Genomic DNA, 20,902 nt, shown 5'->3' on the forward strand with positions numbered 1-20,902 from the left:
CGGTTCTAATCCAGTTTCATTAGAAGTAGAAAATTTTACTTTAGTACCCTAATATAATATCAGTGTTTTAATCTGATATTTAACATGGGCTGTAGGGTCCTTATAATATCAGGGTTTTAATCTGATACTTGATAAGGGATAAAATGTTATGAAACTTAACCACAAATATAGTATAATTCCATTACAGTATGCAAGTGACTTGACCAAAGTTTAGGATACGTCAGAAAAATGCTGTATACATTTCCAAAGTAGTAAAAATAATCCAATTCATGTTCTCATCATCAAAGTGAGTATATAAAAGAAAAACTTATTGCCTTACATTAATTTCATGAAGAAATAAAACACCCTACTGCTCTTAGCAGTACAAAATATAGCCATCAGAGATGTTCTTAAATTTTTTAATACAATTAGTGGAAAAGTGCCAAAAACTGCAGCTCTCGTCTGTAATAGGACTTTTTGACTAGACTGCCCTACCAGCATGTTTGCTGAACTACTTTGATAATTAGTACAAAACAGCTTCAAAAATGTGGTATATACACCATCCTGACAAAGAAAGCTTCTTAAATATTTCACTTAGTGTAGTTACCTTATTATCATCCCAGAAGTCCACTCCCATAGAGCCTTCATACTGCCCAACTTTCAGCCCAGTATGTGTCTTTATTGCTAAACCTTGCTGGTGCACAAGTGGGACTGTATTCACTACAAAAACAGTACGTTTACTTCCATTACAAATAGAACCACGTATCTGAAAGGAAATTTGACTTAACAGGCTTGTTTGCAAGAAAGTTCTTTGTTTTTACATTACATTTTTTTTAATATAGTAGTTTAGATCAAACAAAACATAAGTCTCTAACACTTTCTGTCCTTACAATTGTACAAAGTTAACAGGGCATTGATCATACAACATGAAAGGCTTACATGATCAGGGCAAATACAAGTATAATTTAAGTATTTCTAAATACAATTCAGGTATTTTTTATGCGAGAAGCAATTTGATTCAGATTGCTTATCCTGACTAATTAGCTCACAAAGCTGCTACGTAGATCTAAATTGACTCAAGGTTACTGATTGATGAAGTAAATTATCAGCTCTTGACATAAGGTGTCCCGGGTACTGGCAAGAAGCCCTATCTTTAGAGTGAAAGCGTTACTGAAGTCCTGAGTGTAAAGTCCCACTCACTGTATAATAAAGCATGCTATCATTGCACTGTCAACATTCTCTGGGCTTTAACCTTAAATATCTGAAAATTTTGAAGATTGAGCTGCATATTGGAAACACAATTGCATAATGAGAAAATTAATTTTCCAAAGAAGCAACTATGGAACTACAGTTCTTTGATCTTTCCTATAGAACATACTGCTTTAAATACTTTGATGCTTTGATATACCTGAGGCTAAGTGAGAGCATACTGTAGTTTATTCAAGAATTATTTTCTTGGCTAAGTTAGTGTGTGCTTTATTCACGAATTTTTTGTCCAATAAGTACACACAGTATTATAAATACAGGAATACTACTGAAAAGTACTTTAACTTATGGATTTCTCACGAACTTGCTATCCCAGAAACTATGCATAATGACGCATCAGGTTGGCTTCAACAATTCCTAACTGCTTTCTAGACATCCTGTCATGAGGATGCACTCTGATTCTGAGTCAGTCATTGTACAGGATCTACCATACTTATAATTACTGTAGTTCTCCCCCTCCATAATCAAGCTTGTAATTGAAAAAATTGTGACTTCCAAACTCTGTCCTTATTACCAATGCCATTCTTTACCTCAAGTCAGTTTTACTAAAAATCTATCTCCAAATCTCAGTCTGGTCTTGAGGTCTGTTATGTTACATACTGCTTTCACCAATCCTTCTCAACTTTCTGTTTCTTATCCTTCATCACGATCCTATTCAGTAAGTTTTGTGCCAGTACAGTCTATTTTATGTTTTTGTGCTGTTATCTAGTTTGCTTTGTACAACTGTTTTCTTTATAGTAAGTGTACTAATTTATTATGACATTCAATGTTCTATGTTCCATGTCATTTTTGCCCTATTTACTCACATTCTCTCATCTTACCATGCCTTTATTCCTTTTTCATTGAACATTTTGTATTTTTTAAACTTACTTTTCAAGCACTAACTTCTTATCATTTAATATGATGTAATTTTTTCTTTTCAAGCACTAACTTCTTATCATTTAATATGATGTAATTTTTTCTGTTTTTTCCTTTGACAGGAAAGGCAGCTTCCCAAAAGCTTCATTTGCCTTCAAGTGTACTATACTTACAAGATGTGCAAGTTTTTGCCAGGAGAAATAACTGTTGAATTGTTTTCATCAATTGTTTTGTACATACATATCAAACCTTTCCATGACCCAGCACTTCGGTTAGATGTGGACAACCATGTGTCATAAGAGTGTATACCAAGAACATTGTGCTTCAACAAATTCATGGCAGGTCAAAAACTCTCAGCAAGGAATTTAAATAATAAAATCATGAGTCAGGTACATCATTTCCACAACAGATTGTCAACCAACCCCTCCACAAGATGAAAATCAACGTACACGCATTAATTATACACAAAATTATAAAGTCTAAACTTTCACTGATCTGCCAACCACTAACAATTCGTAATACAGTACTATAAAATTAGTAACATAAAATTTGAGAATCCATGTTTCTCTTCTCTGAAATAACCTCATACAACTCCTTATGCCCCAACTAAAAGATGAAATCCTTACCTCATCTGCAAACTCTTTAATAAGCAAGACTGCAATGAAGGTTTTTCCAGATCCAGTACCAAGCACTAAAATGGAATTCTTTTTTCTCGCACACTTGAAGAGCTCAATCTGATAGGCGCGAGGAGTGAACTGCGCATTAAGCTGTAATATAAAGTTAATAATGTTACACAAGTATTTTTCAAAACGTTCATGTTAAAGGAATACCATATATTCTTCCTCATTTTTTACAAAGGAAGTTTGAAAAATATACTATTAAGGGTGCTTATTCATTAATACAAACACGATATAGAGCACTGACAGAGTTAGAATGAACTACACAATTAAACAAGGTTGCAAATAAAGAGAAAATCTAATTACTATAGTACAGTAGTACCAATAAATGGTAACACAATTTATGTCTGAGAGTCATCACAGTCTGACAAAAAAAAAAAAAAAAAAAAAAAAAAAAAAAAAAAGAGACAAACATATAGCAATAAGGCTGTTTAAGGCATATATGTGTGTGTCTAAAAAGCAAACCAATGTCTCAAGAGGCCTAACATGGTTTAATCACTTCACTGAAATAGGTGGTGTGAGGACCCACTTCACCATGGGTAACAACACCGAAACATATTAACTGCATTTCTTCTGTATATAAACACGCCATATCTTTTATATGGATATAGTTTAGGCACAACCTGGTTCACAGTTCCTGAACCCTGGTAACATGGTGTTTAATGAAAAGCAGGTAAGAAACATGGTATGCTGTACATATTCACTTTTTCCTTTGGAGACACTGTAAGAGGTGGGTATATGACAACACTTGAGCTTTATTTATCTACAACAAATGCAATTAATCTTCAAAAATCTGCAATTTATTCCAACAAGAATACAAACCTTTGTCTTTAACATGAACACTAACAATTTCTTGTGTCAGTTTGGCTTTGCAACTACCTCACTCAATGAAAATAAAGAAAAAATGAACCTTCAGTACTGTATTATGAACCCCCTTATTAATCGAGGGGTAGAGGGAGTCACATCTACTGACCAAAGTCTGAGGTGGGATACTCTGTTGAAATCAAAATCAAACCAGGGTGCTGACAACATGGGAGAGAGAGAAAAAGGTGTGTGCGCAAATATACATACAGTACTCTCAAACATTCATATAACTTATAAAACTAATGTGAACTGGACATGTGTTACCAGCAGGGAGGGGGTTGTACACCTTTAGTACTTTCAATCACAGCAGCATTGCACTGGCAGATTCTCTTGTCTGGCATTCTAGTTAGAAGCCAATATCCGAGGAACCTATCTTTATTGTGCAAGTTGCTGGTGAGAGTTCGGTTGCATGGGCTATTTTCAAAATACATGGCAACTTTTTTTAATGTCCTTATTTACATCTGGAATGTTGTTTCAATCCTCCACTAGTCTTGTGCGATTATGTCTCACCTTCAGGGGTTATGGCTGGTTGTCCTCATGCCTACATTGCCCCTCAGGCAATATACGAGTAGTTAGGTTGCTACAAAAAACTGTGTTAACAAACAAACACATTATCATAAAGTGAGTGCCCACCTCCCTTCCCCTACACTCAGACTTTTGATAGTTCAGAATGAAAGAAGAGTGAAGTGGGCATATTATGCAAGACTAAGCAAGTACCACAGAGGCTTCTCAAATCAGAGAAACCCAAGTTGTACTGACTGGGACTTTCTCATGGGAGAAATAAGATCATAATTAACGGGTTTGTACAAAAAACCTACTTTGTGTTAAAAATACACTACTTTTACTTTATTCATTAATGGGAGACTTATTTACAAGTAGTTTTGTACTTACTAGGTATTTTTTGCAGCACAAGCAAAAATATGACATACATTTAGATATAGCTACTAGACATCCTCATTGACAATAACCTAGATACATATATCCCAACTCTACTTTTAATTTACACTAAACTCACCGGAAGTTGCACATCAGCACTGTCAGTATCAACCTCATTTTCGTCAGTAATATCCATTATGTACAAGCCTCAGCCGAAGTTCTTGATATCCCTAAAAAGATTAAATAACAAAATTATTGTCACTGTTCTTGCCATCCCCAAAAATATTAAAGAGTAAATTACTATAAAAAGTTTCACTTCAAACACAACAAACTAAACTGCCATCCACTGGAGTAGATTCGAAGAAAAGTAGTACACTGTGCCCAAATTAGAAGTGTTGTAATTTCAGGAACAAAAACAATGTATGTATACCATAACAGAACATGTTAATAAAAAGAACTTTGTTCATGCACCTTTGTCAAAAATTAAGTACATGAAGTAAGGGAACTGTGCAAGCCATTAATGTGCATACATCATACAGTAAAAATATACTTGAAAAACAAACTTCAAAAATTTCCTGCAAATTTTTAATCACAGCTTTTTATTCTTCCACATTTGCATTATGAAAATTTTAATCACACTTCCATTATTGTCATTTATTCTTCCACTGTGTTGAATAGGAGAGAAGATTATGAAGGAATCTGATTTTTGGACTCAAGAAGATACTTCCATTGTTCAAAGCTTGAAAATCAGGGCCATCTTTTTTAGCCCCAGGTGTGTTCTATAACTAGGGTATGGATGTCCACAATGTTGTCCCATCAGAGAGTGTGACTACACTAAGAGCCACTAATATTGGGAGAGAAGATTCTCAGTGCCAGTAAAAACCATCTAGGATATTTTTAAATCTTTTTTTTCTTTTTTTAACATATAATAGGTTTGAGCCAAAATAGAGATACCCTGAAAATAAGATTATTCATAAAACTTCTGATTTGAAACATTTTCAGTTTTTAATGTAAATGTGCACTTTTAAGAACAACACTCAAAATTCCATTTTGTGAGAGCCTATAGTTCCCACCGACTTCTACATGAATAAGGTCGTTGATAATGAATATTTAAGAGCAATACAGTACTTGACTGCATATCTTTTTACTGTTTACCAGCATTTTTGCCACTAGTGATAGGCAAACCACATTTTTATGTTTTCCTACCACTACATTTAAGCATTTGGTGGGGGGGGCACAGTGAGAAACCACATTATTGCAAAAATGAGTGGAATAGTATACACAGCAATGATAAAGTACGGGTTTCCAGCCAAAAATGCCAAGAATGCTTAAAACCCATCTTAAAAAATAGAAGCCCATTTTATATAACAAGAAAACCCTGTAAAAATGCTTATACCTGAGTGATAGTTTTATCACAAAAAGTGCATTTTACAGTGAGTGATGGCTAGATATGTTCCACAGAGAAAAACCATGAGAACAAGAGAAACAAAATAAAACAAAGTGGCAACAGTAATTACAGGGATACCATTTGAGCACTGTACATACTAACCTAGGGTACCATATACTTAACTAATCCTTTTTAACTACACAAGACAGACAGGAGGCCGAAGTAAAACCCCAAGGCTAATTTAGGTTACATTACAATGCATCACAATAATTTACCCTGACTTATAGCGCTCTAGGGTAGGTTAGGTTGGGTATAAAGCCCAAGTCTGGTAGGACTTAGTGCCCAAAGCTAGATTAGGATGTGCTCCTGTAATTGCCCTTTTTTGATAATTGTTACTGAGTACACACAAGCTTTGCATTATTTACAAACTGCTTATCTTGTGATTTATGCATTTCTGGTCACTCTCTATTTGTGACATTCACTTGTTTCATGGGTTTTCTGTATCAAAAAAGGTTCGCCCTGGAGCACCTCCATTATTTACTGTACTAGGCTAATAAGAACCTATTACATATTTACCATACACATAAAAACATCAGGGCAAATTAAGTCCATATTAGCTATAACGGGAATCCACTCTGGGTAAGGAACTGCATACCCAATCGGATTAGAAAGTTACAAATGTATTAAAATTTAGGCCTACTGGTCAACAAGTAGCAAATAACCACTGCCTAATTAGTCAAACCAATCTAGAAGAGGATAGTCTACCTTCAATTTACCGTCAAGACATATACCAAAAAGGAGCCTAGGAATAGCCTTAATTTGGCCTAGGCCATGTCTAACCTTACACCCTTGGCAGGTTAAGTATTGCCTATAGCTGACTCCTTAAAATGACTGAAACAATCTCAAAAATAAACCAGCACAGTAAGGAATAAGGCCAGTTGTTAATCATATGCAAAAATCTTATAAAAATATTTTCCAATACTTCATTTGGCTATATAAGAAAGAAAAAACTTGGTGAAGTAGGCTTAATCCCAATTTCCAAATACCATTAGGGTAGTGCAAATGCAGGGTTTTTTTTCACTACTTATGGCAAAGGTGGCGGTAAAACTAAACATTAGCTCCATGTCGAGTATTTCCTTTAAAATTGACTTTTCCTATAGTATTTTAATTTTTATCAAGAATTTATTGTTATTTTTGGTCACTCAACTGCAATTGACATGTGATTAACCTTGGAACTAATTATGTTTTTGTACGCTGGCCATCCTGGAATGTTACAGGCCTAGTGCCTGCGCAGTATTATAGGGGAACTTTTGGTAAAAAGTGGGTTCCTTTATGGGGAGGGGGGTCCGGGGACATCTGGCCCTGGCTAAGTAACACGGCCTATGAGGTTAGGTTAGGTTAGGGTACGCAAGGTTAGTATGGTTCCTTTATAATAGATTTCCTTAACCAACCCTTCCTTGAACATATGGGTCCCTAATGACTTTTGTGTTCTCGGAACGGTTCCATACAGTCCGTGCGGAGCTGTTACTTAGAAATACCAAGGGGGCAAGTCAATGTAATTAATTAGTTATGCTAAAAATATGATAACCTACTGGTATTTCGGTAGACCCTAGTAGCTCTGCTCGGACAGTATGGAACGATTCCATGAATACGAGAGACATTAGGGAGCCATTTGTTCAAGAAGGGATTGGCTGGGGAAATCCATTATAATAGCAACCAAACTAACCTAACCCTAAGCTTACCTAACCCCAACCTAGTGAAGCAGGCCATGCTTTTTATCAAAAGTTCCACTGGGCCTGTGACACTGCGCACCGTGACCAAAAATGCAATCAGCTCTGAGGTTTAAAGCGACAAAAAATAATAAACTTGATTACCAATAGAATTTTCAATTTCAGGTATTTACCAACCAGGCCTATAATTGGTTCTGCGTTTTGCAAACTCGGTTACAGCAAAAATTACAACTTCTATTTTCTTGGATAAAACTCATCAAAAGGAAAACTTTCTTCTCAATCAGACGCCGTGCTTAATAAAAAGAAAAATATTTCAAATTCGACATAGCAACCAAGACACGAAATTGGAGAAATACGTCACGTTGGTATTTTCCAGGTTCTTTTATGCCCTGTCGTTTCAACAGCCATTTTTGAATGAAAAACCCAAAATGGTTTTCATGCAAAAATGGCTTAGTTCTGGCTGGAGTTTTCCGAAAAATTACCTAAACTACCACCATAGGTATAGGCTAAATGGAAAATCATCAGACACCTTGACAATTGAAGCAATAAGGGTACGTGGGGCCTATCTTTCATAGGCCTACGATCAAAAATATACATAAGAAGCATACGCAAGTCTATCACACACAAATGTGACCAGTATATTTTAAACATTACGACTGGCCTGGTCCTAAGCCTCATCTACGATAGCCCCTGTCCTGTAAACTGTTTAGGTTACGCCTTTGCTAAAGGTACACGTACACAATCTTGTTTAGGGCTACCTTATGCTATCCACGACCTTATTTAGGCCTACCTTATTCTATCCGTCGTAAAATTGCGCTAAAATCATACACGTTAATTAGGCCTAGGCAAGGTTACTGAAGACCAGGTGTCACGAAAATAAGGTTTCCTCTCCTTTATCTCGCCTCGTAATTCGGATAATACGTCTCAGCGAAGTGGCCCAGTCCCTCTGAGAGATATGGAGGCGTTGCAGGCGGTTTTTATGATGCAACGGCAACCGCCGTAGTCCAGAAACGTTTTGGTCTAACGTATTGCACTCCATTCTCGTTCCGGACAGGACCTGAAGGGCGGCACCTGATGACGTCATCATTTGTTTACAAACAGGTCTTGGGGTCCTGCGGTTGTTACCGGTGGTTGGATTTTCGACTTTGGTTGGTCTGGTTACGTAAACCAAACTTATGCTAGGAAAGGACCTGGGTCTTTGTTAAAATATACCTAGACAGGTGTTTAAAACCGGTACGGACCTCCTTATTCATCCTAGTTGCGCGCGCGGTGTGTGCGTGTGTGTGTGTGCGACCGTGTAAACGCAACATTATAACTCTTCATTTTTAAAAGGTGCGCGAAATTATTTATTATAATTATTACAAACACCCATGCAAAATTAAATTCACAGAGACTTTACCCGACATCTATTCATCGAAGTAAGTGTTCATTCGATGTGTCTACACTAGGATTGCAACCTGTTTGCAACCCGTTCCTTGAAGTACAGGTTCGTTCCGTGTTGCACTGAGATGATGAATTCCGTTCTGAACGCATACGGAACGCCATTTATATCTGTTTGGTTGTCTGGGCAGTCAATACGTTTTTCCACTAATCCATAATTTTTTGTAGATCAAAATAGTACTCGGTGATCAGTGTTTTACGTTAAAGTATTGTCATATTCTACAACGAAGCAAAAACACCCAATTTCACATTCACTCAAGTACAAAGTCTATCTTTCATACATTACACAAGCCATGAAAGTAAAATTAAAGGAAAAAATATTCATAATAAGAGCCTACATGCCACTGGGCAATGGTCTGTTTACCACATTTTCAAGGATCATTTTTGACTCATTTTCTGTGCCTCCTATGAACCGTCTTACAAGGGACTGAAAGCATAAATAAATATAACAAAGCAACATTTAAAGAGACGTTTATCCTTAAGCAACATTTAAAGAAACGTTTATCCTTCTCTTGAATCGTTATATTTTTCGTGAACGCACACACGTCTGCTTTCATAACATGTTCGTATTATACAGACTTTCCGTTATTTATGCTATTAAGGACCTATCAGGCATACGGATTATAAAATATTTGGTCGTTTCGATACTACTGAATCAACACAAGAACAATTAACACGGGAAACATGGTATATTATTTATTTATAAAGTGCACTTTTTTTTAAACTATTCACATTTTCTATGGCTAAAAGAGACATTTTCAGAGGGCATGCTAGGGAGTGGATTAATTAAAGTTTGGCTGTACAGCCAAACACTGGAGTTCTTCCAGCCATTCATTGCTTGAGAGTGAAAAGATTAAGTTGGAGCTGTTGGACAGCAAGGCAGAAGGAAAGTGGGAACGGAGGTCAAGTTGAAAGCTCAAAAGTAGGTGCAGCTACGGGTCAAAGGGATGCTGCAACCAATCTTTAGTAATGCCTACAGTGCATCACTTCGATGTGCAATGACGGCATAAACCTTCCACCCCCCTCTACGGGTTATACTGGGGGCATCCAAAGAGGCTGACATATACTGAATATGAACATAGCATGGACTGAAAAAGAAATATTCTTCTATGTAACGTTATGGTCACACTAACAGAATTGTTCTTTCGACATATGAGAATTCCCTCAAGGATTTACTCACCAGAATTTGAGTAGTTCTTTTCTTGCTTATTATTTCTGCAGAGTAATCAGCTGCATTAGTCCACAAACAGGCAGAGGTCATCAACAAGGCGTAGGGGGAGGCCGGAGATGCTTGAGAGACTAGGTCAGGGCACCTTTATAGTACCTCACACTAGCATCGTAGTCATAGAACTGGTCACTTTCTGGTTCACCAGGGTGTTCTGTGTGCTCAGACACGTCTTCAGCAGCGCCACATAATTCGCGCTGCCGACAGATAAGATCCTTGAGCCACACACTTTCAAGATAACCCATGTACTGCACCAGGTTCTGAAGATCTTCTATCTTTGCTGGTTTGAGTGGCCGGTCCTGGGAGTACTTTGGTGGCAGTGGCATTTGGCGGAGGTCAAACGAAGCAACAGAGATCCTGGGAGGGACTACGCTGACCTTTGTACCCTCATTGTCGACCACATTGTAATCTTTCTTGAGGATATACCCCTGGCGGTAATCACTGCTGAGGATGAGCTGAGCAGCATTCTGGAACTCCTTGACCCCACCACTCTTCCTGAATGTTTTCTTGGTAGTAATTAAGCTGTCAAAACCCAGGAAGTCTTCTCTTGTCATGTGGTACAAGGGGAACCTCTTCTTCTTGCGGGAGCTTGCTATCTTCTCGCGGTACCTCTTGGGTGTCATTATGCTCTCGCACTTCCTGATATTCCGCTCTATAATACGAAAAGAGCGGTCGCATGCTTTGTACGAGTGACCGGAGGCTAGATAGCAAAGCTCAATTCTATCAAAGTGCTGCAGGTGGACTTCACGAAGTAGGGCAAGAATTAAGACCATATTTTTATTTTGACCCCCACAGCTGTCAGCGAATATTCTGAGGTTCTTTGGATGATCAGGGATGTTGAGTACAAAGTCCTGTAACCACTTGACAAGACAACTTGCTATTTCATTACACCCTCGGGCTGCAACGTGCTCCTCCCATACATATAAGTATGATTCGTTTTCCTTGATGTTATGTGTACACAAAAGTTGTACAACCACAATTTGCGTTTGTAGAAAGCTGAGCTGACAGAAAGACGAGGACATGGCATGGGCTGCTGTAAGTCTAAGGCAACACAGACCCAGTCACTGTTGCAGAATTTGGCGGTGTTCATGGCATTCAAGGCCACAGATATTTTTTCTCTGTGCAACTGCAGTTCTTGTTCAAGGTGAGAGATATCTGTTCCAGCCTGCCTTCCAAATTCCAGAGCTTTTGTGAGCTGCTCACAGGTGCTGCAGGCATCCTTTTTCACGGGACGAAAACCGATCTTATAGTGGCGACTGAAAATCTTGTTGTAATATTTCAGCTTTACCACGGCAACGTCTGGATGGCTGACATCCATCCAATCAAGGTATTTCTCGTACAGTGCCCTCAGGCTGAGGCGAGACTCCAAATACTGCCAGTCTGGGGTGCGTTTGCGGGTGTAATGACTAGAACAAACTGGCAGAAGTTGTATGTGCTCATGGACACACTTTAGAACAGCCTCTGTTATTTTTCTGGTGTTGGGATTTGTGCCCCTTAGGTCCTTAATTGTTTTCCCTTCCTTCGATATCTTTTCCATAGCAACTTGGGTCCTCATAGCAGTTATTGCATGAATGGAGAGGAAGGCAGCCTTGCAGATTGTTATGTCCTTGCCCTTGAAGGTAACAAAGTAGCTCAATGTCCACTTCTTCTTGCTTTCTTTGGCCTTAGTTCGCTTCCTCTTGATGGGTTCCCGGCAAATGTGTCTTTGGAGGTACGCTGTCTGCAAGTTGTAGTCCCCCATAGACCAGTACGCCTGAAAGATCTTATTAATTGCCTCATCCCCAACTTTGGAGAAACACTTGTTCTTGCAGCTGCAAGGGGGACCGACCTTCTTGGCTGGAACAGTTTTTTTGGCACCAGTCTTTTTAACAATACTTTGGTAGGACAGGCCAAGGTTTTTTCGCCTCTTAGCGACATTGGCAGCCCATGTTTCTGGCCTACCACCCTTTTTTCGTTCCTCTTCCGGCTGTACCGAGTGTTTATCCTCACCAACAGACGGTTCCACTGGTTGGGAACCAATGCTGGCGTTGGCACAGGCATCGATATTGATGGGGGTAGCACAACTGCCCTCGTAACTCGGGCTGCTAATTGTACAGGAGGATGGATCATCACACTCTGTGTCACTATCACTATCATAGAGAAGTACCCACTCATCATCTGAGGTGTCACTGTCACTATAATCGCCATGAGATCTTTTTCTCTTTGTCTTCTCGCTACTATCGCCATCTTCTGAAAACGAAACGTCACCCACAACAGCTTTACCTTTACCGAAGAAGCCACCAACGCAGAGAGAGATCTTCCCCTTTTTGCTTTTTTTCACGCCATCCAGGGACGTCCCGGCCACGCCTACAGAATCTACGTTGTCTAAACTCATTATAGCGGTAATATTATCGCGCTTTGATCGGTAATAACGACGGTAATAACGATACAGTTCTGAGTTCGCGGAGCACTCCCGCAGCGGACGATGGCGCATAGCATTAGCTTCCACCGAGAGGGATCCGTTATAACGGCTCTTCAGAAACATGGCGCGTAGCCGGTCGCGTTTGGTTGGAAACACTTTGCTTTCAAAGGCGACTCTCAAACATACTAGACGAGGCGCGCAGCATTTTTCTTTACAGCCGATGTTTCTCGAATTTTTGAGGCCGAAGGGATTCCTGCTCTAACCCGAATTACGTTGGATGCGGTGCATAACATTCTCTCTCTCTCTCTCTAATATATACATATACGTATATATATATATATATGTATATGTATATATATATATATATATATATATATATATATATATATATATATATATATATATATATATATATATATCCCTATATTGTATGCCTTTTTATTTTTCAGTAGAAAAAATTTAAGGTGATAAATATTGAATATATGTTGGAAATAGCCAAAATATACAGAGTTAATATTTTTATTTTGTTCCAGGCCAACCTTGTGCAACACATAAAAATAATATACGGCTATGCAGATACGTCTTCCTTTTAAGGCTTTCCTACTTTATTTCTCCGAAAAATAATTAATCCAGCAATTCTTAGGTAAATAGTTCCTTAAACATACGATGCAAAAATTCATCCTAAAAACGATAAACGTAAAATGAAAAGAAAATTAATTTAGTTTCCTCAGAATAAGTTTATATCCTTCCTTACAACAAACATGATAATGTCTATTTTTGGTGCTACGACGAATCGAAATTCTGCCTTTTCAAGGCAATGCACAAAACCATTTGGTACATACTACAGTGCATTTGCAAGTTTTCCTTCACTGGAGGATCCAGAAAAATTTCATGGGGAGGGGGGCAGCAATTTTCATATTATACATACATACATACATACATACATACATACATATATATATATATATATATATATATATATATATATATATATATATATATATATATCTATAATAGATTTATCAATTTTTCCCATTTTTATATTTCTCATTTATGTTATCAGCTAAATCTTCAATATTATTATTCTGTCATTATTTTCATGGGAGGTTACGTGCAGTTGGCAACCCCCCGTGGATCCGCTAGTATACCTAGCAAGTTTACAACAACCAAATGCTTACATGGTCTCTTTTTTTTTTTTTCCAAATTCAGAAAATTGGACAATCATGTCAGTCCTTAATGGTCTGGCTGGTATTGGCACTGTGAGGCCCCTCTCAGCTTTGCTCTGTACAGCTCATCAACGTCCACTGATGGCCTTCTCCTTTTTTCCTCACGAGCCTTTCCTTTCAGTAGTAGCCATTCTGATACTTATAGCTTGAACTTGAATGACACTTGCACCACGTCCCGACTTTTTAATTTGTGCACTAGAGGGCAAGTTGCAGCCAGATACACGATTCATTCTAGCTGTCCCAAGTGCAAAAAGAACCCGTTTCCATAGTGTAATTTGCGGAAGGGGCCTCCTGAACCACTTGCAAAAGTATACTTTATGCCATACTCCTTTTGGTATTGGCTGAAGGAGATCAGATCTGGTTGACCTGGGTCAGGGCCTATCTTTCCTGTGTAAATTTTGAAACTGTAAACTAATCCATCAATACCTAACAGAACGACGATCTTATACTCCTACTTCTAAGGTTCCTTTGGATTATAGGTTCGCATAACTGAGTTTCCCTTGAAAGGGACAATTTGTTCATCAGTGTAAAATTTTTCCAGCAAGAATGGTGCTTGAAAATTTTCAAGTAATAATGTCATCTATGGGTCTTATTTGTAAATTTGTCTTGACAACCATCTGGGCTACTCAGGTTTATCATTACAACTCAGGTGTGAACTCCAGCGCAGTCTAGCTCTTGGAAGTGTTACTATGTTCATATGTACTACATACCAAAGAGGCGACTAAAAGGGCAGCTGCTGCCTTGCAGTCTTACTTTTTAGTAAAAGGCTAGGCCCATCGCCGATAACTGTGGAAGCTGCTGCCTTGCAGTCTTATACTTTTTGGTAAAAGGCTAGGCCCACCGCCGATAACTGTGGAAACTGCTGCCTTGCAGTCTTACTTTTTAGTAAAAGGCTAGGTCCACTGCCAATAACTTTTTAGTCAAAGGCGAGGCCCGCAGCCAATAACTGTGGTTGATGACAGCAAGGGCATGCAGTCGTAAAAACCCCTTTGCCAAACAATGAACCATGCCTGATCTTGTAAGAGGCACATCAGGCAACCGGCCCCTCAACGTAGGGATAACGGTGGGAAAGAAGAAGACTTTGATGTATCAACTGAAATTTTGACTGGCCAGCTTGATGGTTTGTCATTAACTGAATATTTCATAGGAATTCCTTCATTTCTTAATTTTTTCACTCAAAAAGAATTCTTGAATATGAATATCCAGGTGGTTATATTCTTTTAGATTTCTTGTATATATGTTTCACATTTCTTGGGGTCTTGTCGACTTTCATATAATCAATTTTGTCGAAAAACAAATGTAGCCCACGCTTACCCTCTCATAAAAAGCTTAACAGTATAACTAAAAATTCTGATGAGGCCACAATTCAAGCTTGTTTTCATTGTTATCTAGCTGTTCTGGTTACATTTTACAGTTTGCGTTTTTTTTTCAGTTTACTTAAAGCAAAGGCGTTTTGTGAGACCCGCAAATTCATTTGTCATGTACACAATAGCCTAGAGACGTTCCGAGATCATACGGCGTACTCCATATTAACTGTCAAATCCAACTGTCATAACTCTCAGAAAATGTCTTTCAATTTTTCTTGAATGATTTGATATTTTCAGTCGTAAAGTTAAGTGGAAACTTACTTGACATCCTTGGGCTGCAAATGTAAAGGTTGTAAAACCAGCACTCGCAGTATATCGTACGTCAACAACTTAAAATCAACTGTAGCTATTTCTGTGTTAGCTCACCCGTTGGCTATTGGCTGTCTATGCGCAGCTAGCCTTTCAAATGTTTTGTACATCCAGTCTTCACAGGTAAACATTATTCTAGCTTTGATGGTGAGCCAGTGCAACTCAAACAACACGGGAGTAGTCCTGTCCCGAGGTGCAACAGTATTAATCTTGCCGCCGTATTTAATGTTTCGCAGCTTCTTACGTTTCCACGTCTCAGGTTTGCTTTCGTTGTTATTCTGTTCTGGCTGACAACGCAAGACACCTCGAAAGTTCCGAGGAACAGAGTTCTTAGACTTACAAGTTTTCGCAGTATCTTTTTCTTCTTTTAGTTTGTCCTACTTATTTATATTTTTTAGTGTAAGACGTGCGAAGGAAGTGGCAGTTTAACTATAAAATTCACGCGGCTGAACCAGTCCCGAATCAACAAACTAGCTCACTTCAAGAATAAGGCTTGCTGTCATCTCAGGAGAAATTATTACTACTACTAACAACAACAAGGGGAAAAAATGTTTAAGGTACAAATTTATACAAAACGTTTATTCAGTCATCTGCTACATAAATGGAATCATTAAGTACTCTATATCCTACAACAATGCTCAAGATTTCTCTCGAAATGTACGACTAGTGTTTTAGATGCAAAGCCTCACAAACAAATTTTCCTTGCAAGCCGTTAGAAGTACGACAGTGAACTTCGAAAGAAAACACAACAGAACACTGTAAAATAATGTGCCCCTAATTTCTGGAATCACACTTCTTTTATTGAAAAACAAATAGGCTATGAAAAGCTCCATCGAGCTTTACTGTTAATGCAGTGTGCTCAACTTGGCCGCCATAGCAAAATCCACTGGTCATCAGTGTTTTTGTCTCTTACGAACAAATCACTTTGATGCCTTTGGCGCATGCGTAGTCAAGATTTGTGGAAGTGTGAATTCCAGTAATGATATTGGGGAATGTACATCATGTAGCCTCTTACTGTTCTTTGTCAGTAATAACAAAGTCCTGGTTGTGACACTTTTAATAAAACGTTAACTTGAACAATAATGATCTATGTCCCTACATGAGGAATCTAAGGAGTTTGTGAGATAGCCAGACTCTTTTTCTTTCAAAGGAAAACCAATTTTCGCAGTCTCCCTAGAAAAAGATGTAAGCAATTGCACCTTAAAACACTCTATTAATAAACATGACTTAGAGATTTATTAAAGAAATCATGCTGACGGGAAGCAAAGCCTGAGACCTAAGGTAGACAAAACATGGTGGAGGAGACTGAGCAAAGTATGAGACTATGAGACTACACTGCCTAACGACGACTTCACAGCAGCTAGGACTGAGACTCTTGTTCCTGTCAGTTGTGACTGTGATTTTAACAGACCTAAATATTTACAAGGAGGGAGGGATAAGATCATACACAGGTAGTGGGATCAATGCCTCTTGGACAGCCATGATCTGCTCAGGGGAGAGTGTGGGATGGTCGTCTGTTACTTCGGAGTACGAGCTGTGGCTTGGCTCAGGGCTCTCCTGAGCTCTTGGAGGGCGAAGGACGAGCGATGGGGCGTTGGGGGCGTCTTTGAAGGTGATAGTCGAATCGTAGCTCTCGTACGAACTGGGTGTGGGAAGGGCATGGACCATGGAAGCCAAGGATGCCAGTACATCAGCACCTGACTTGGCTGAGGGGCTTTGCGCGTAGCTGGACAAGGCTGGAACGGACAGTGACTCCTGACCACCTTCTTCGTAGGATACGTAGGACTTCTGGCCCTCTGGTTCCTGGGGGGAGACAGGTGGAGGCACGAGGTCGAAATGGCCGCTACCTGAGTGTGCAGAATAGGTGTCTACTGGTGGGGGCACAAGGGCTTCTCCTTCAGATTCCTCATTCACGCCGGTGTAAGAAGATCCTTCAGGGGGAAGGATGGGGTCCTCTGGCTGTCGTTCAAAGTAGGCATCGTAGGATGAAGGAGGGAGAAGAGTGTCAAGGAAGGGGGTCTCAGCAGGTACAACCAAGTCCTCGTCAGGTGTTTCTTCATAAGTTCCATAGGTGTCCTTTACACCGTCCAAAGTCGAGTTATACTTCTTCGGGAAATCCTTTGTGGGTTTCCTTGGCAGGGCCGTAGCAACTGCTGCTATGACGAGGATAACCTAGAAAGTATGAATGAATCAATAAATAAGTAAAAGTTTGTATTCTCCTCTGTCTCAAATATTTTGACAAAAAGTTTTGGGATAATTTTCAGTGCTTTCCCCACGTTATATTAGGGTATAGTGCCCAGATCCGTATCATATTTAGCAAAATAAGCCCTAATATAACTCCCAAGTGCTAAACTTACACTCAATCGCTGCTTAAAGTATTGTAACTACTGTAAGCTTAGTGTGATCTTCATTAATTATGGTGATATAATTATGTCAGGACCTAAGGGTAAGTTACCGTGGTACCTAAAAATAATTTTTAAGTTATGAACAATTTCGGAGACACACTCTCTCTCTCTCTCTCTCTCTCTCTCCCTCTCTCTCTCTCTCTCTCTCTCTCTCTCTCTCTCTCTCAATATTCCCGTTGCCTTGGTGCCTGAATTAACTTTGTCTGAAAATCAGGAACTTCCCCTAGAGAGAAAACATATAAATTTCTCTATACATTATGTTTTGCACGTTCTTTGTATTACAATGATAAACCAAGTCTGCATATCTAAGATCGTACATCGATCATTATGAAATTTCGAAAAGGGACCTTCAGAATATCGGTTTGATTATGGTGCATGCACATGAGTCAGCCTCGTGTTAATCAATCAGTGCTGGGAAGACCACGACAGAGCTTATCTTATCTCCATCAATAGACCAATTGTCTTGAGTGTGTGTGTGTGTGTGTATGAATGTGCGTTGCGTGTGTATGTGTGTGTCTGGCCACACAGACATGTATTCAGAGGTCATCGAATGAAGTAGCTACTCCATCAAGATAATTGCACAGCGCCTCCATTTGTCCACAGTTGACGCCAAAAATGACTCCTTTGTCACCGAAGTTGGCCCCATAATATCTGGCAAAGGGCTGAATTGGCCGGCAGGTAAAGTGAAAGGAACAACAATGCGTCCTAAACTCCATGCTTACTGTGATTAGTTACCAAAATAGACTATAGAAAGGATTTATTCCAGGAAACGTGCAACAGTTCCCACACCTCTCCTGTTGTGTTGTGTCCCGGACTTCCGGCGGCCTTTGGGTGAAGAACTCGAATCGCTCTGCAACAAGGCTAGAGAGAGCTGATGGTTTTACTACACCCCTCAAGTTAAATCCATTCCGTGATTATCGTCACTGTAGAATTCTGGATGACGGTCGATGCCGTCAACTGCAGATATATTCTCTCTCTCTCTCTCTCTTCTCTCTCTCTCTCTCTCTCTCTCTCTCTCTCTTACACACACACACATTCACGAGTACCCAGAAAGAGCGACACAGTTTGCAAAAAAAAAAAAAGCATGCATTGTTATTGTCCTCTTTTTTAGATTTTTCCCATGTTTTTATTTTGGTAACAAAGGATTCATATGCCAATGTCTGTGTGTGTGTGTGTGTGTGTGTGTGCGACAAACCGAATGCATGTATAACTACTCCATATCAATATTTGTCAGGATACATATACATAAATACATGCCTGACTCATCTACGGAGTGAAAAGAACGTAGCTAATTAAATCATGAATCGTTAAATGAGCTGTTCTGTTGGTAATCATGGAATCTCGAAAAACACAGGCTCTTTCTGAAGTTTATTCACTACTTGACGAATCTCCCAGTACGCATTACTTAAGGTTCTTTGCAGCGCTCCTTCGGCCCCTAGCTGCAACCCCTTTCGTTCCTTTTACTGTACCTCCTTTCATATTCTCTTTCTTCCGTCTTACTTTCCACCCTCTCCTAACAACTGATTCATAGAGCAACTGCTTTGAGGTTTCCCTCCTGGTACACCTTTTAAACATTTACTGTCAATTTTCGTTTCAGCGCGGAATGACCTCATAGGTCCCAGTGCTTGGCTTTTGGCCTAAATTCTAAATTCAATTACCGGATCTCTCACCTACTCCTTCATAACAGACGCTGCATGAGCGTTTGGCAAAATTTATCCTTAAAGTATAGGTTCCAGGCTCAAGTCGATTAACTAATTTTTTAAGACCATCTCGAGCCACGACACACGCTTCCTTTAAGACTGTGTTCACATTCGATGAAGTTAGAATTGAAGTTTCAGTCGGTTCGTCCCTAGTTTGACGTAACTAGCGTAAGCCACTTCTTCCCCATTCTGAGAAAATAGGCTCCAAAGATTTTGATATTATTCAGAGCTTTTGTTAGCTCATATTTCGAAGAACTTTCGCCGGAAAATGTGACGACGCAGACAGCCCAGTTTAAAAAACTGAGACACTTTTGTTGGAAAACTCAAAAACTTAAAAATAAATATTGGATACGCCAAGTCGTCCACACAGGGACGAATTATTGGTTGAAGACTTGGAATTAGAATTACCATTTTAGAGATTATAACTTCCCCTGTCTATGAAGTTCGGGAAATAAAGATGGTGGGCTGTCAGCTACCAACCGGCACTATTTTTGATAGCAGTCCGTAGGTGACGATGGTAATGAGAGAGAGAGAGAGAGGGGAGGGCGCTTAAGCTCCTTCGTGTAGGGTTCAGTCAGAGATTTCTTGGTTTACAAGCCATAAAGGATATCTTATTTGCATATCACTCGGTCAAGAAAGGAACTCGAATAATATTAGTCTGTCTGTATATGCACACACATACATGTACTGTACGTATCATCAAGCATGTTTTGAATATGCATTAACTATATATATATATTGGAATAAGTACGTATGTATGTATATATATACATACATGCGTATATAAGTGAACAAAATTCGTGTATATATATAGTATACACACACACACACATAATAATATATATATATATATATATATATATATATATATATATATATATTATATATATATATATATACATATATATATATATATATATATATATATATTATATATATATATATATATATATATATATATATAGTACAGATGCAATTCTTAGCGCGTCTTTTTTATGTTCACATATATTAAAGCACAATTATCATTGTCAAATTCCCCATATCTTGGAAATAACCTACAACCAGGGGGAATTGTAAGTTATTTCCAAGGTATGTTGAATGGGATATTAAACGATATTTGTATGTATGTATGTATATATATATAAATATATATCTATATATATTTTTTATATACATATAATCTGTGTGCGCA

At 38.7% G+C, this 20,902-nt stretch overlaps 3 protein-coding genes across 5 annotated transcripts in view; all 3 read right to left on the bottom strand.

The window, feature by feature from the left end:
• LOC136855474 (endoribonuclease Dicer-like) overlaps nucleotides 1-11,058 on the bottom strand; it is a 29,975-nt gene extending 18,917 nt beyond the window's left edge. The window contains exons 1-4 of one of the 2 annotated variants that reach the window (XM_067132550.1): nucleotides 10,258-11,058; nucleotides 4,660-4,750; nucleotides 2,730-2,870; nucleotides 587-745 (exon numbers count right to left, since the gene is read on the bottom strand). In XM_067132550.1, coding sequence (XP_066988651.1) covers nucleotides 587-745; nucleotides 2,730-2,870; nucleotides 4,660-4,716 — 357 coding nt within the window. In that variant the 5' untranslated portion in view covers nucleotides 4,717-4,750; nucleotides 10,258-11,058. Of the gene's footprint in view, nucleotides 1-586; nucleotides 746-2,729; nucleotides 2,871-4,659; nucleotides 4,751-8,427; nucleotides 8,733-10,257 lie in introns of those variants that run through there. The other variant, XM_067132549.1, reaches the window with a different exon arrangement.
• A 121-nt stretch (nucleotides 11,059-11,179) lies between these two features.
• LOC136855475 (uncharacterized) lies at nucleotides 11,180-12,676 on the bottom strand. Its single transcript, XM_067132551.1, has one exon. The coding sequence runs from the start codon at nucleotides 12,674-12,676 to the stop codon at nucleotides 11,180-11,182; it is 1,497 nt and encodes a 498-aa protein (XP_066988652.1).
• Nucleotides 12,677-16,163: 3,487 nt separating this feature from the next.
• Nucleotides 16,164-20,902, bottom strand: part of LOC136855477 (gonadotropin-releasing hormone receptor-like) — a 434,721-nt gene continuing 429,982 nt past the window's right edge. For both annotated transcript variants that reach the window (XM_067132553.1, XM_067132554.1), the window contains one exon: nucleotides 16,164-17,777. In XM_067132553.1, the coding sequence (XP_066988654.1) occupies nucleotides 17,025-17,777 (753 nt within the window). In that variant the 3' untranslated portion in view covers nucleotides 16,164-17,024. The remainder of the gene's footprint in view (nucleotides 17,778-20,902) is intronic.

This window comes from Macrobrachium rosenbergii, chromosome 31 (assembly GCF_040412425.1).
Source record: "Macrobrachium rosenbergii isolate ZJJX-2024 chromosome 31, ASM4041242v1, whole genome shotgun sequence".
NCBI classification, from domain to species: Eukaryota; Metazoa; Arthropoda; class Malacostraca; order Decapoda; family Palaemonidae; genus Macrobrachium; species Macrobrachium rosenbergii.

Coding starts and splice junctions, on each gene's coding strand:
- LOC136855475 (XM_067132551.1), bottom strand. CDS start 12,676: ATGAGTTTAGACAACGTAGATTCTGTAGGCGTGGCCGGGACGTCCCTG.